The 15,259-nt window shown below is 37.1% G+C and overlaps 1 protein-coding gene across 3 annotated transcripts; it reads right to left on the reverse strand.

The window, feature by feature from the left end:
* LOC109227409 lies at window positions 412–12,803 on the reverse strand. 3 transcript variants are annotated; one of them, XM_019392560.1, is made up of 10 exons: window positions 12,384–12,803; window positions 10,837–10,880; window positions 10,413–10,545; window positions 8,019–8,142; window positions 5,890–6,479; window positions 5,317–5,599; window positions 2,610–2,877; window positions 2,400–2,483; window positions 1,731–2,186; window positions 412–886 (listed from the first exon to the last, which is right to left on the reverse strand). In XM_019392560.1, the coding sequence occupies exons 1-10, from the start codon at window positions 12,562–12,564 to the stop codon at window positions 554–556; spliced, it is 2,496 nt and encodes an 831-aa protein (XP_019248105.1). In that variant the 5' UTR covers window positions 12,565–12,803; the 3' UTR covers window positions 412–553. The 3 variants fall into 3 exon arrangements, with proteins under 3 accessions (XP_019248105.1, XP_019248104.1, XP_019248103.1); XM_019392559.1 differs by having other exon boundaries at window positions 5,890–6,476; window positions 8,019–8,148; XM_019392558.1 differs by having other exon boundaries at window positions 8,019–8,148.

Genomic DNA, 15,259 nt, shown 5'->3' on the forward strand with positions numbered 1-15,259 from the left:
AAAAATATTACTACAATCCCGATATTAGTTATACTAAAATTTTATCCCAACCAAACGTAGGATAAACTCATTTCAAATTTATTCCTAGTATTAATTATCCCTTATCCTCGTAACAAATAAGTGGTTAGGCATCAATAAAGACCAGTCATAGAATAAAGCAACCCTTTCACATTCTCTTTTTACCTTTTGTTTTCTCTCTTTTCCAATTCTCATTGTTGCAAATTGATTCAATTTCTCTTCATTTTGCATTCTAACTAAGAACTCAAGAATTTGAATTTGATTATGGACTGAATTTACGTGTGAATTTAATAGCAGCCTGTGTAATAGTTAAATAACCCTCTTCCACCCCACCACCCCAAATGAAAGAAACCCCACAAGGAAAAAGGGTGGATAGAGAACCTTGACCGTGAATACAGTAAGCAGAGGAAAATATTAACATTGAAGGCATTGATTTAGAAATTACTATGTGCTTTTCATTCCACAAGAAAATGAAAATCCTATAGCTGAAGTTATCCCACATAAGATAGGGCCAGAATAACTGACATTCATTCATTCAGAAGTTTCCTGTCCAATTCATATGACCCAATTGAGGTTGCTGGTATGCACCCACTTGAGCTCCAGGAGCTGCTGCAGCCATACCAACATTACCAGCCATGGCACTGCCCAAATGATGAGGATTAGCCATTGCAGTAGGCTGAGGATGGTACAAGCCCGGATACTGCATATGGGATGACTGTGCAGCAGCTGCTGCTGCATTGAAAGAAGCATGTCCACTGTGAGACGGAAGATATGTGGCATGAGGGGTTTGCCCCGACATGCTGTAGTATGACCCTGACTGCAAACTAGAAATATCCCTTGGATTCATCCACATTTCAGACGTCTCTGCCTGTCAATCAAATGTTCAAAGACCATATCAAATATCAAATAAGCAGCCGTCTTAGAAAAATGTTTGTGAAAAATAGGAACTTTGAAACAAAATTAATCTATGGGTCAAACAGCAATAAGTCATGCTCTACAGACTTCACACAACAATCTTCTCCAATATGAAAGAACGAAAATGTCCTGGTTCTACGTTCTCCAACCTCTGAGTTAGCAGAAGACCAAATGAATTAATCGTTTGTTTTTAACCTTTGGTGTACTGCCTTAGCTTGAAAAGCTTAACCACTTAAATGAAGCCAAACCATAATTTAGAACCCAGGGAACTTTGACGGCTTAGACAATGTATGGCGACCTAGGACAACCTAGGCGCAATTTAATAGATTCTTGTCCATGTGGACTCCATTGGTTTCTCTTCCATTCTTCCAAAGCACCAGAAATATCATCTGTTCTATATTTTCCAGTGTCCACTGTACAGCACAATCTCCCCCTTCCCCACTCCCTCCTAGACTTAGGGCTATTCGTGTATAAAATGTGAGATAGAGATAGCCTTCCCTAAGAACTACTACAAAGTACAAAATATTTGCGCAATTAGGAGACTGCAGACATTCTGAAGGTTGGTCTCGGGATGGAAAAGAAGTCAGCGGGATCACAATAAAATACTTGCTGGCAGGAAAAGAAAACTAATCAATAATGTGTATGGCGTTTACACCTCTATGATGGCACTGATTTTTTTCCTTAAGGTAAGTAATGAGAGTATGGCTTGGGTATTGTTGTGATACATAAATTATCTGACAATACGTTAAAAACCTGCCATTGAATCATAAAAGTGAGAAGAAAAATTGGATATTCACCTGGGGATTAGGAACATAAAGATTACCATCCTTGTACTTCATCCGAGATGAATCTTCAAGACCTGTTGCACTGCCAATTACACCAGGAGTGTTGATAGCATATCCAGTTGGACTAGTAAAATTCCCAAACCCCGATGCGCTGCCTGTGGGGACAGACTTAAACTGCTGGATTCCATACTTGAGCCCGTTTGCACTAAGATGGGAGCCACCTCCAGGCATCAGCAAGTAGTTGCTGCCATTCGGCGGGTGTGGGTAGGCAGGGTTACTAGAATAGCCAGGCATAGCCATTGGAGGAACATAGACAGGGGAGAAAACATGGCGATATGGCATAAGATTAGCAAAATGGGAAACATGAACTTGGGGATACATCTGGGCAATGGGTTGGTGCTGTTGTACTTGCTGCACCATTGGAATTGTCGATGCTGGCATGCTATTTGCAACATGTGAACTGAGGGCCTGTAATTCAGAAAACATTAGAAGTTGTAATATCACAGAACAAAATCAACCTAGAGTACAATTCAATTTATGAACTCAGATAAAACCCAGCAGGGTGATGATAATATGATGGATATGTCTCTATGCTGACATGAAGTCAGAATAACAATTTGGCTCCTCGAAAGAAGAGAGGCATGCATCTTGATTGCTAAAAAGTTTGAAAACTCGATTTACCTCCTGGGCACCCTGGCCATGAAGAGCTTCATCTACTGCTGGTCTAAAATATGGTATATCATACCCAGTTTGGGGATCATAGGTCTGCTTGCATCCCATCCAAACGCGCAAAAGAATATGAGGAAAATGATCAAAGAATTAAAAGAGAACATTAGAAAAACTGCCACAACCAAATCACATAGAACATTAACCAAAGAGAACGAAACTCACCGAGAAACTTGATAAGTTAGAAGCATCTTGCTGCTGTTGCGACTCCGGTGGAGTATAAGATGCTCCGTTATCTTGAACCAATCCAACATCTGAATAATTTCCCAAATCCTCGGGACTTGAAGACTCTCTATTATCTGCCAACTTCTGATCTAAAATTACACCAGATCCAGGAGAAGTCAAGCCTGGATTCTGAACCCGATCATCAGCCAAATCTAATTGCTTGCTCCCAATTTCATCAGTGGAAGGCTCAGAAACCAAAACTGACAGTCTACCACAAAATTAAATAATTTCCAGAATCAGTCAGACATTCAAAAGTCAACAAGGGGGAAAATAAAAAGAGTCTGTTGCAGTTTCCAACTGAAAGACAAAATAATTTAAAAGAGAAGCATCAAATAATTAAGGGCAATTCTACTAAGGTCTTAACAATCTTTATTTGCTTTTCCTCTTAGCCCCTAGAAAGGGGCCAACAAGGCAACAAAATATCCCATGGTGGTAAGGCATACTGGGAAATGAAACAATGGGGAAGGGAACAAACATCATATATAGCACCCAAGGGTGTGGCCTAGCGGTTAATGAAGTGGGTGAAAACCTTAGAGACCAAAGTTCAACTCCCACCAGAGCAACAAAAAAAAATAGTCATCTAAAAGAAACGAGACTGAAAGGGAGTAAAAAAAAAAGAGAATTAACAATAAGAAATTTCCGAAGTTCACCAACATACAAACAACACACTGACTTCATTTTATTTTCTCATTAAAACCTAACGATCCCCCTAGAATCCATCACCTACAACAGATCTGATCTTTTCCACCATGAAAGAATTGCAGTATCCTTTTCCATTACTTACCTGACTTGGCACCTACATACTGGCAACGCAACCTAGAACCTAACTTATATAACTGGTAGTCATTTTTTTGATAAGGCTATATAAATAGTAGTCTTAGACGTATCAAATAAGCTGGTGCCTTGCTACATAACCTATCTACATTAAATACTATATTCAAATCACCAATACCTTACATGTTGCCTTGAAATGCCCGCGCTTGAAATGAGCAAGTTCTCCATTCTAAACTTAAGCTTCTGTGACATCATGAATTTTATGCAGAAGGAGCTGACCTTTTTTTGAAAGGTAATGACATCTTGAATTTTACGCAGAAGGAGCTGATTTCCTGTATTCTTTTTTTGTTTCACAACACCTTTTGAGGTTATGGAATTGAATATGCATGTATGACTGTTTAATACAGCCTATACTGTCAGGAGGGATTACGCTGGGATATCTAGGATGTTAATTGCATGCTAACTAAAAGGCTGAATACATATGCAACCCCTTAAACTTGTCCGAATTTTTCATTTAGACACTTATACTAAGCCTTGTTCCAATTGAACATCTAACCTACTCACAACTGTGCTTATCAGACACAACTTGCTGACATGGCACATATCATGAGATACACAACATTTGAACACGTGAAATTGCTCTATGTTAAACTACAACAACTATTTTAACCTGAAAATATAAGATTTCGCTGGAAAAAATTAATTTTATGGCTACTTTTCTGAGCTTGTTATCTTTGCCACTTCTTTTCAGCCATAGATTCAAACTCTCCTCCTTCACTGCTTCTCAAACTCATTTTTAGCCATTTCTACTGTCAATTCCTATGGAGCTAGTTCTGCCATTTTTTATGCTATTCCTTTCAGCCATAGTTCAAATCCATTTGTCGAATAGGTCCGCCCATCTTCGAAAAAGTAATGTTCTTTTTAGAATTTTCTACACAGGAAATTTACAATTTAGACTTGTTTTAACGGCTTTGAAGTATTTGTGTGATGGAGTATAATGGCATACACTGCTTTTGTTTTTTTGGTTGTTGAGGAGAGAGGTCAATGTCACCGGAAATATTCTGCCACAGACAAAATTGGGTGTGGCATTGTTGGAAACAGTTCAATGGGAACATACTTTCTTTTCAAAGTAGAATGCTCACATGGTGGAATAGCTAGAACTAATTTAACAACATATACGAAATCTAAAATATGTTCAAAAACATATTTCCTCGTCGGATCTTTGAAACTCTTCACCGGAATCATTTGTTCCAGTCAACATCTTTGCTTACTCTTTTCTTTTAGATCTTGACTTCTTCTTTTGCTGACATGCCCTTTCTTAATTGGTTTCGTTTGCAGCGTCAACTGCAAGTGATCTTCACGCACCAGATTTGAATTAGAATTATTGGATTTGCGTTCAATAGAAACACTTTTAGCATAGTTTAGGTGTTCAATTGGGACAACGCTTAGTATAAGTGTCTAAATGAAAAATTCGGACAAGTTTAAGTGGCTGCATATGTGTTCAGCCTAACTAATATGAGAGCCTTCTCCATTCCTTTTTATAGGGAAAAATGATCACCTTATCCTTTCCTTCAAACCGATGAGTTTCATATTTTTTATTTTTCATTTGGGGGTGGTGGTCCTCTTTGACATTTACGGCACTGAATATGCATGTACAACTGCTTAATCATGTCTAGTTGTCTCAAGAGGTTCCATGAATATTTAGCCTTTTAAAATGGGTCCTAACTGAAACAAAAGCCCTCTTTCATTCCTTACATAGGGTTTGACAGTTGGGAAGCGAGGGATACTGCAGGTGTTGAAAGCCCCCATATTCAGAGTTTTCAGGAATAAGCAAATTACCAGGATAGATTAGTGAGACTTATACATCACTAACCTTGATGACTCGGTCTGTGATTCTTCATCCAAATCCTTTGCAGATTTCAATTCAGCTCCAAAGCTGCCAAAGGTCAGCCGAAACCGGTCAGTCTCAGAAACGCGAATATGCTCAGCTATGATCACGTTGTCTGAGATGTTTAGCCTTGACATTTTATCTTGCAACTGAGATCCTTCTTTTTCCAAGTCTTCTGACTTGTCGGTTAAAGCTTGAGAAGATTTTCCAATAACCCCTGGATCATTGACGCTTGATTTCTGGTTTAACTTGGGCTTCCACTGAACAGCTATAGAAAGACAACCAGAATGTAGTAAGGTTAATCTAGAAAATGAGAGCACAAGCAAAATGAGCCAAGCAGAGCACAATTTAGAAACCATTTTACGCACTAAATTACATGATAACATTCAGGGACCCCCCCCCCCTCTCTTCTTCTACTGCTACTACTTCCCTTTCTACAAACATAAGTTGGAATTGAACAACAGTTTCTTTATAAGGATGTCACCAACAAATTGAAATTATAGCAGCAATCACTTAAAAACAAAGGGAAAGATACATGTATTAAGTTGAAGCACCTACTTTTCTGATGACCCACAGGTTGATGTTGTCTATTAATATGTTGATTTCCCGAGAAAGATCTGCCCACTGGAAGGCTGGATTTAGGAGAATCAGATACTGCACTCTGGTCGCTTCTAGAATTAGAACTTAAAGGTCTGAGAGATCCTTTAGAGTTACCACCATCCTGTCGGGCCTGCTCCATGTGTAAGTTCGAAATTGACCTGCTTTGTGAAGATGAAGGCTTGGCAAAAGTTTCAGCAGACTGGCGACGTGCACCCACCACCCCAACCTCACGCTTAATAGCTCCAACTTTTGCAGCCGGTCTGGAATCAAGAGATGGTACGTGAACAGGATCTGAAAAGGACGAATAAACTCCAATGACAGAATTGCTTGATGATGTCATAGAATGTGGCCGAGAACCATTTGGCTTCACTCCTCTCATCTGCGAAGCAGACTGTGAGACAGATGCCTGAATTTCTCCAGTCAAACCTTGACCATTAGTGCCACTTAATTTAGCTTCATTGGAGTGCGTATATTGAGAATTCCTATTTGGAGCTTGAGATGAATGACTCCCAGTAGATAATTTTTTGACAGAGGTCCCTTTTGAACTGCTGTAAAGTCCAACAATAAAAAAATGCACACTACTGCTTAAAAGTTGTGAGTTACTCAAAAGAGGGAGGAAACCCGTACTACAACAACAAAGGTCCTCAAATAAAACCAAGCTAGATTCTCAGACTCGCATCTTATAAAATAATGTACACCAAATGCAGTAAAAATGATCACAAAAAGACAAAGGGGAATGCATTGGCATTCTCGAACCAAACAACTTCAATTAGAAGGTTTGCCCTTTAAAGATAATAGGTAGCAAAGTAAAGCTCAAAGGTACATCAACAAAAGGTGATTATGATAATAGCGCGGCACAGTAACAGTTGAAGGTACTATAACATCTGTGAATAATGAATAGCCAAAGAAGTAGGAATCAAGTTTCATATGGTAGAAAATCAACAAAATTATGCAGTTATACCGTAGGTGTCTAGATTCATCCAATTCAGGTAGAATAACAGGATAATACCAGAGAATACAATGTTTTCAAAAGCATAAAGCGTGACAAGAGCCTGATGTATAAGGGAAGAGCGAAAAATGAAATGCATGTCTTTGAAGCAAAGCACATATTGTAGAAGCCAAAAATACCAAAAAATTGCATTAAACAAATACATAGATAGGAAACCATTACAAATGCGGTAACAATAGTGAAAAACCCACATTTCAACTAGTCTATGTTACCTGTTCGACTATTATTTCAAAATATATTAATCCCAAACATCAATTTTTATTAACATTCATGTAAGTTATAGGAACTCATCTAATATGAGAAGAAAAGAAATAATAGACTCAAATGAAAACAATAACTAATCGGGAGAAGAGTATTGATTTTTGTTAAATTTAAATGCACCTCTGTACGGAAGATTGAATTACGAGAACCGGCACACACATGTCAAACATACATGAGCATAATTGGCAGGTATATCTCGCCCCATTAGCCCTCACAGCCGTTCCTCAAAAAGTAAAGATAAAAATAGAAGGCAAGGGGAAAAGGAGGGAGTAAATCCCTATTTTACCATAAGAGTTCATGCACATTGTAGGAAACTTATCTCAACTTCCAAAGTAAACATATTTGAGCATTTAATCAATTCAACGCCCACACTTTAAACAGCTCACTTATAACTTGGAAATTGAACATTTGACCAAGACATCAAGTAGAGACAAATGTATCTCATTTAAATTTACTCTGACCGGCCAGTGCTCTCTTAGAGCCCGTTTGAATTGGCTTAAAAAAAGTGGTATCTCATTTAAATTTACTCTGACCAGCCAGTGCTCTCTTAGAGAGCGTTTGAATTGGCTTAAAAAAAGTGGCTTTTCAGCAGAAATAACTTTTCTAGTCTTATGGCACAAAACCAATAAGTTGGGGTTGCCCAGCTTATTGCTTTTGGCTTGTTTTACACAACTTTTAACTTATTATAAGCACTTTTTGACTTTGCCAAACACTGAAAAAAACTAAAAAGAGCTTAAAAGCTTATTTGACCAAGCTTAAAAGCCAATCCAAACACCCTCTAACTATAGAAAATATTAGAAAAGACAGCACAATGTACCTTTGTGCAGAAGTATTTAAAACAACTGGTTCGGCGGATGTAGAAGTCTGGACAGGCTTTATCGAGCTATTACCATTTTGGCTAACTCTATTATCTCGCACAACCCGGAATTCCCGGGTAAGTCCTGCATCTAGAGACAATTGGCAATCAATTCATAACTTAACATAACTCACGGAACAAAGCCAAAAAAACTAAGTATGTTGTAGAATCACCAGAAATTACTGAAGAAAAGGAGAAATTATCATTAGCGCTATAGCAAAAAGACTCACTTGAGGCAAGCATTAAACAAGAAATGCAGCTGAAGTGGTGAAAGATTAATTGTTTAAGAAATGTTATGGATAATATTATTAAATAAAAAGAGACAGTAACATGAAGGGAAAATATGTATGATCAAGAAAAACTAAAAATTCATCATAAAAGCCAGACACAAAATTTGATTAAGAACTACAAAACTACATTGTTGTGTCTGCACTTTGTTGACAGTTGACACAGTTTTTACTTCTAACTTGTTTTCGACAAAAGTAATTAATTTTATGGAAAGAACCGAGAATGGTTTTTACCTCATATAAATTTCAACTAATAAATTATCAGAATTGTTTTTTATCTTTCATAAGGTATGTATAATTAAAAAAGAGATCAGTACCAAGAAGGAATGAGGGTCCCAAAAAAGTAGAGAAATAAACTGGATCTTCCTTCACTATGTCTCTAGCCCATCTAAGAAATCTCAGCGTTGCTTCTATATCATTTACACCAATAAGAAATCTCAGCTTTGCTTCTATATCATTTACACCAATACCCATTTCCCCCAAAACTTTAAAGTGTAGACATCTGTACTTTACAATTGAAATGTTCTCTATTTTCCAATTATCAGATTTCTATCTCTTTTTTGAAATGGAATTCATATTTTTATTTTTGTCCATACAACTCACTGTATTTACAGTTTTTTCTCTTTGCATTATACATGCACACAGGCATGCACACACGCGCGCACAACATTTCTTCATTGTCTTTACTGAAATGCGTGCTTCAATTCAGTTCTGCGCTTAAGCACCACTGGCCTCACTTTTCTGCACTTTTGACTTCTGATATAACTGATTGGTATTTTAAGAAGAGCATGATATTCAGCAAAATTAAGAAAACTGCAAAATTGACATGAAATACAGGGTAAGCAGGAGAGTTGAATATATTAGTGTCAGCTCACTGATCAGAGAAGCTAGGAACTGGGTTTTTGTAAGGCTACTGATGTACCCTTTTCTTTATTGGAGCAATTCATGAATACTAGTCTTATTTACTTATCAAAAAGAGTTGAATTTAACCATTTTGTTAACATAACAAACATATGAAGAGAGTGTATAGAATACACACGTCAGAGACAAGAAGTAATAGACTGACATCAATACCCATTTGTTAACAAGAGAGAACAGACCCATAAGAAACATATGAAGAGAAAACCCTCAGGGGTTGGCCTGGTGGCAATAGACTTGAGCCTTGAGGTTTGCTCCCTTTCAAGATCTCAAGTTCGAAACTCACTGGGTGCAAACAATTTCTAAGGGCCATCGGACTGGGTAAAACCTGAATTAACCGTGGTGCACTTGCGGGAAACTCCTTGCCGAGGGCCTGTGCACCCCCGGGATTAGTCGGGGCTCTTAGAGACTCGGACACCCGGTGCAAATCAAAAAAAAAAAAAGAAACATATGAAGAGAATGTACAGAATACACATGCCAGAGGTAAGAAGTATTTGGAGTGACATCAATACCCATTTGACATAGTCTAGGCGACATTGCAACAATACCCAATATAGCTGACTACTCTAAACAGCTACCCACAAGTTCATATATAATTTCTTCACTTTCCAGCTACTTGAGGAGAGAAATGAGAAAAATTTACAATCAGTGGAAATGTTATAAGTTTTTGGTACATAGATAGAATGAAAAATACTAAGAAACTATATAAATCAGCCGGCCATTATGTACTGCCACTGTAAGCACTAACGAATAGGATTGCAAAGACCTTTTTCGTGCATAATCCCTGCCCCCCCCCCCCCCCCGTACTTGCATCTGATGACCCCTATCTGTTCTCAATAGACACGTGGTTGTCCACACAAAGCGAACATGCACAAGAAGAGCTTTCTTCTTACAACTGATGCACTTCAAATGCCTTCATCCACAAATGGATACCAATAAAATGACATTTACAAACATATAGTAGCTTTTGGATGGTTTCAAACAGAAATGCCTTTTTAAGAGGATCATCTTTTAGCAACTGAAGCATGTATTCTATTGCATTGCGAAAGGCTCGCTGACCTCCCAATAACAGCACCTCCCCAGGAGATTTTTAGGACCTTAAGGTACTACAAAGCATAAGAAAAAGAAATCTGGCATAAGATCAAATTACCAGGTAAAGCAGTTCGACTGTAGCTCCCTCTTCGGATGTTACGATTGACATGTGTGTTGACCCTCATTTCCTGCGTACCATGCTCTGAATAACTTCCATTTTCTGGAGCTGTAGAACTTCTATACCCATGGTTCTGAAGCAAGACGGAGAAAAGTTTCAGTTTTAATAAGAACAAAAACTAGAGTAAAATTACCAAAATAGTAAAGTCAACAACTTTACATAAATTAGACGGCATAATCACTCATAGAAAATAATCTAAACAAGAGAAAGAAACATGTAATTTCCTTTTGAGTTTTGCATAGAAGTGGCTGATCTACCCAAAAAAAAAAATCAAATGTCTGTCTGACCTCAAGGGACATCAGGAATAATCTGCCAAGCGCATCACATAAGAACTAGAAGCACAGAACAGTCTTAAATTATTTACCTCTTTCTTTCTGTCTCTTCTTCGCTTCACCTCGTGAAATGGATCTGAATGCAAAAAACTGAAGCATTAGATACACTTCACACCAGAGAATGAAGGGAAAGATGATGAATTTTTACTTGCGAATAGAGATTGTTCCAAATTATACTGCAAAAGCTAAAACCAGCACCATAATGCAGCTGTCTCAATAATATCCACCAGAATATCAAAAGCGAAAACTAATACTAATAAATCTATGGAGTAATGATAATCAATGGGCATATCATCTTTCTAATGTTCTAGGAAGAAATGTTAACTATGAATTAACTTTTATATAGGTACGGTCTAAGGGAAAATTTTAACCATCTTATTGAAAAAAGACAACTATAATAACTGTCTATAGCACGCACGGATTGGTGCTTGAATTGCTATAACTAACATCACATCTCCTACTTGTATGCATGTTCAATTACAGCAGCCCATGATACTTAATTGCAGGAACCTTACATCAACAATACAAAAGTATAGTAATTAGCAAAATGGTGGAAGCACACTTGTTACAGAACCTCCCCGAATATAATACCAATAATACAAAGCTACCATTTCCCACTATCCAAGACTTCCAAAAAAAGTCAGTGGCAGATGAACCACATTGACAGTGGGTGCAAGCTCCAACTACAGAAACATATAGTTGAAAATATTTTCTTGTACTTGCACTAAATACCTAGTCCCTACTCCCTATCCAATATCACAAAGATTTTTTTTTATGTGAAATCCATTTGGGGCCAACAGTTAGGACACCACAGCCTTCGAAACTCTGAGGATAATGGGCCCGCCCCTATATGCTTGTCCACTTAAATACCAGACTTAGTGCGCTAGGGCAGGGCTTGAACCTGTGACCTAAGTCACACGTCCCTCAACTTCTACTTGAATTAAGCCCTGGGGCCATTATCACAAGGATTATTCAGAATCCAAGAACAGCCTCTAACAAAATCCCTCGGCAACACCAAATATTTTTTCTTGCTTTTCCATGACAACACCAGGCCAACTTGCGCTACTATTCCATCATGTTACCTGCTACCTCCCACCTGGACCAGCATAGGCGGAGCGAGGATTCTAACCTTATGGATTTGGATTTTAAAATATCGACTTCAAGTGCTAATGATTGGGTTCCAAAATTTAATATTTATACACACATAATAAATTTGTTAACACAAAATACACTGTTTGAGCAAAAGCTACTGGTTCACCGTAGCTCGGCTTCTACCTCCGCCACTGTTCTCCACGAAGATTTAAGAGAGAGGGTAAGAAATCACCTAGTGTTTTTTTCTTTCGGCTCCACTGGGATTTAAACCTGAGACCTCAAGGTTCTCCTCTCACTTCATTGACCACGAGGCACGCCCATGTGTGCCCAAATAGCTAAGTCTTACTTGTGGCCTTCTAATAACTTTGATACAACAAAATGCAGCATAAACACAAAAGCAACAACTACAGTCATCCCCTGTATCCATTCCACTTTGTTTAAAATTATAAAAACAAGAAAAACACAAACTGGGTTAAAGAATAAAGACCTTGATTGAGCAATTTCTGAGCAGTCTCATTAGGGTCCATGTTGGTCTCTTTAAGAGCCACATATATATCAGCATCAGAATGATTTCCAACAACTTCCTTAATAGATTCTAGTATTTCTCTTACGCCCGCAGACAAAATATGAGTCCCACCATCTGCTTTCGAATTTGAACCCGATACCATCTCCGAAGGAGATTTGCTATGTACTATGTTAGAAAAATATATGTGAATGAATTTAGCTGTTAAATGCAATTGATTAGATAATCGAACTCTTTATACGACGATTAAAGATATAGAGAAGTTTGTGTTAGGAATGTTATTAGGGTTTTGCATTCGGCGAAAGGGGAGAAGGAAAATACAGAGAACGGCTCATGGAGTGAAGAGAGGAGGGTTTTTAAAAGGTTTTTACTTTGGCCATTTCGATTAGGGGTTTTATTTTAGTAATTATTGCCGCGTCCTTCATTTCATTGTACTATGTGTACATCCGTACGAGTTCATTATAGGTTCTATTCTTGTACAAATCTAAATTTGTTGGATTATAGGTTTGAAATTTAATACTCAAAGTAAGAATATAATTTCATGTCATTTTAACATTACTATTTTTATATTGAGAAAAAAAATTGTGAATCTTTTTGGACACATTTTTCAAGTATCTTAATAGAGTTTATCTTTAAAAAAGGATGTGAATAGTAGTAGTCTTTTTGAAATTAGTAATTGTTTTATGATGAATTTTTTTGTTCAAATAGTGGTTCAATAAACTCTTTCACGATCAAGGGCGGCCGAGCAAGGCAAATGAAGCTGTTGCCTTAGGCTCCCAAAATATTAAGGGCCCAATTTTATGTACTATATATGTCATATATAACTTATGTAATTATTATTAATAAAATATTTTAATAGTTTTAATTAAAGTTATAATAATAATAATAATAATAATAATAAATTTCTCTCATTTAATAAAATGATGAACGTTAACAAATCTGTTTTTTTCTCTTCTATGTATATTCATGTATTTTTTATGTTTCTAATGATTTCACTTTCTAATTTTAACTTAATTTCTTTGAATTGGCTATTTCTTTTCACCATAGTTTATTGATCCATTCATTAGAAAGCAATTATCTTTTATTCATCTTTTTAAGAGAAATCTCCAAATACAATGGGGTGCAAGGTTCCAAAGTCGATATATTATCTCCATGCCCCCTCTACCTTCTTTCACTTTATTAATGACATATTTTATTTACGACAGAGTTCCAAACCGTACGTGTACCTAATTCACACATCACACATTGTACAATTATCACTAGGCCAAAGTTCTAGGAGTTTGCTTTGTATTTCATTACTATATGTATTTTACAAAAGAAATTTAAGGGACTTTTAATATGTTTTGGCTTTAGGCCACAAAATCCGTTGAGCCGTCCCTGTTCACGATAAATAACTATTCATTAGTGTCATTTTTTTTATGTCTTGTTATTTTTTAGAGTTAAATAGGTATTGCATACTAAGTATTATAATGTTATAGTAGTTCCTAACTTTGACATAGTATAATATGAAGTATTCAAATTTGATATTAGGCCAAATCATCCAACTCCTAGAGAGGACACTATCTTGGGGCATTTGCATCTATACCCGCTTTTTGTGTCACGTTTTAACTTGTACCCGCTTTGCAAAAAAAATGCAAGTGTACCCGCTTTTTCACATAACTTCAGCATACGGGGCTGAAGTAGCAAAGGCAATCACGCAAAACTTCAGCATTCTAGTAGTCAAGCCTGAAGTTCAGCTCTAGAGCTGAAGTTTTTATTTTGTAACTGGCGAAAGTTTTTGTTTTTTGTAACTGGCGAACTTAAGTTCTAGAGCTGAATTTTTTGTTTTGTAACTGGCGAACTTCAGCTCTAGAGCTGAAGTTTTTGTTTGTAACTGGCGAACTTCAGCTCTAGAGCTGAAGTTTTTATTTTTGTAACTGGCGAACTAGAGCTAAAGTTTTTGTTTTGTAACTGGCGAAGTTATTTGGAAGCTAGCTTTAGAATAGGATCTGCTCAAATAAGTTGGGGATCCATCCGTCAAACAACTTGCTAGTTTGTTAAAATCTTTGGGGTAAAATCTCAGCACGTGAAAAGTTCTATCTTTCAAGTCATTAATGAAGGAAGAGATATGTTCCACGTGAAAAGTTGGCTAGAGTTCTTGATACATGTATCTAATCGCTACTGACCTTTTCCCATTCATCTTGCTCTACTGGAAGGCTTCAGATGGAGGAAGGTTTGGGAACCAGTGAACAGCTTCCTGAGGATGAGGGAAGTGATATATGTATTAGTTTGTTAAAATCTTAACAATGGTATCTTGATAGTTTCCACTCACAAAAGGAACTGTGGAAAATAATTTCTTTTTTAATCATATAAAGGTACAAAAGAAAGTTTTAACTTCTATGCACCAACAGTTTAAAAGAAATTTTACCCAAAAAATAATCTGCACCAACAGCGGCAGAAGAAAGGAGAAGAAAACGAAGGAGGAGGAGAAAGGGGGCTGAAGTTATTTAAAAAGTGAGTATAAGTTAAAAGTTTTTTAAAAAATGAGTATAAGTTAAATGGGGCGATCGGCGCCCCGTGCAATTTTTACACTAATCTTTGGCCTATTTAACATTCGCTATAAGAAATGCGTCCATTAAACACGTATTATTAAAATGAAATAATGTATACTTTTCACATGACATTAAGCACATAAATTGAGTGTTTCCGACTATTGAATATGTGAACTTGCCATATACAACCTAGGGAGAACCACACCCCAAAAGCTAGCTATTAAGGTGGGAGAGCCCAAGGCTATATAAACCCCACATCAACACTTTATAGTACCGATGTGGGACTCAAGTCCCATTCCATAATATCTT

This window comes from Nicotiana attenuata, chromosome 6, assembly GCF_001879085.1.
Source record: "Nicotiana attenuata strain UT chromosome 6, NIATTr2, whole genome shotgun sequence".
Classification (NCBI taxonomy): domain Eukaryota; kingdom Viridiplantae; phylum Streptophyta; class Magnoliopsida; order Solanales; family Solanaceae; genus Nicotiana; species Nicotiana attenuata.

Coding starts and splice junctions, on each gene's coding strand:
- LOC109227409 (XM_019392558.1), bottom strand. CDS start 12,564: ATGGTATCGGGTTCAAATTCGAAAGCAGATGGTGGGACTCATATTTTG. Junction 10,881..12,383: donor TCAGAAATTGCTCAATCAAG/GTCTTTATTCTT, acceptor TTTTGCATTCAG/ATCCATTTCACGAGGTGAAG. Junction 2,484..2,609: donor CTAACTTATCAAGTTTCTCG/GTGAGTTTCGTT, acceptor GGATGCAAGCAG/ACCTATGATCCCCAAACTGG.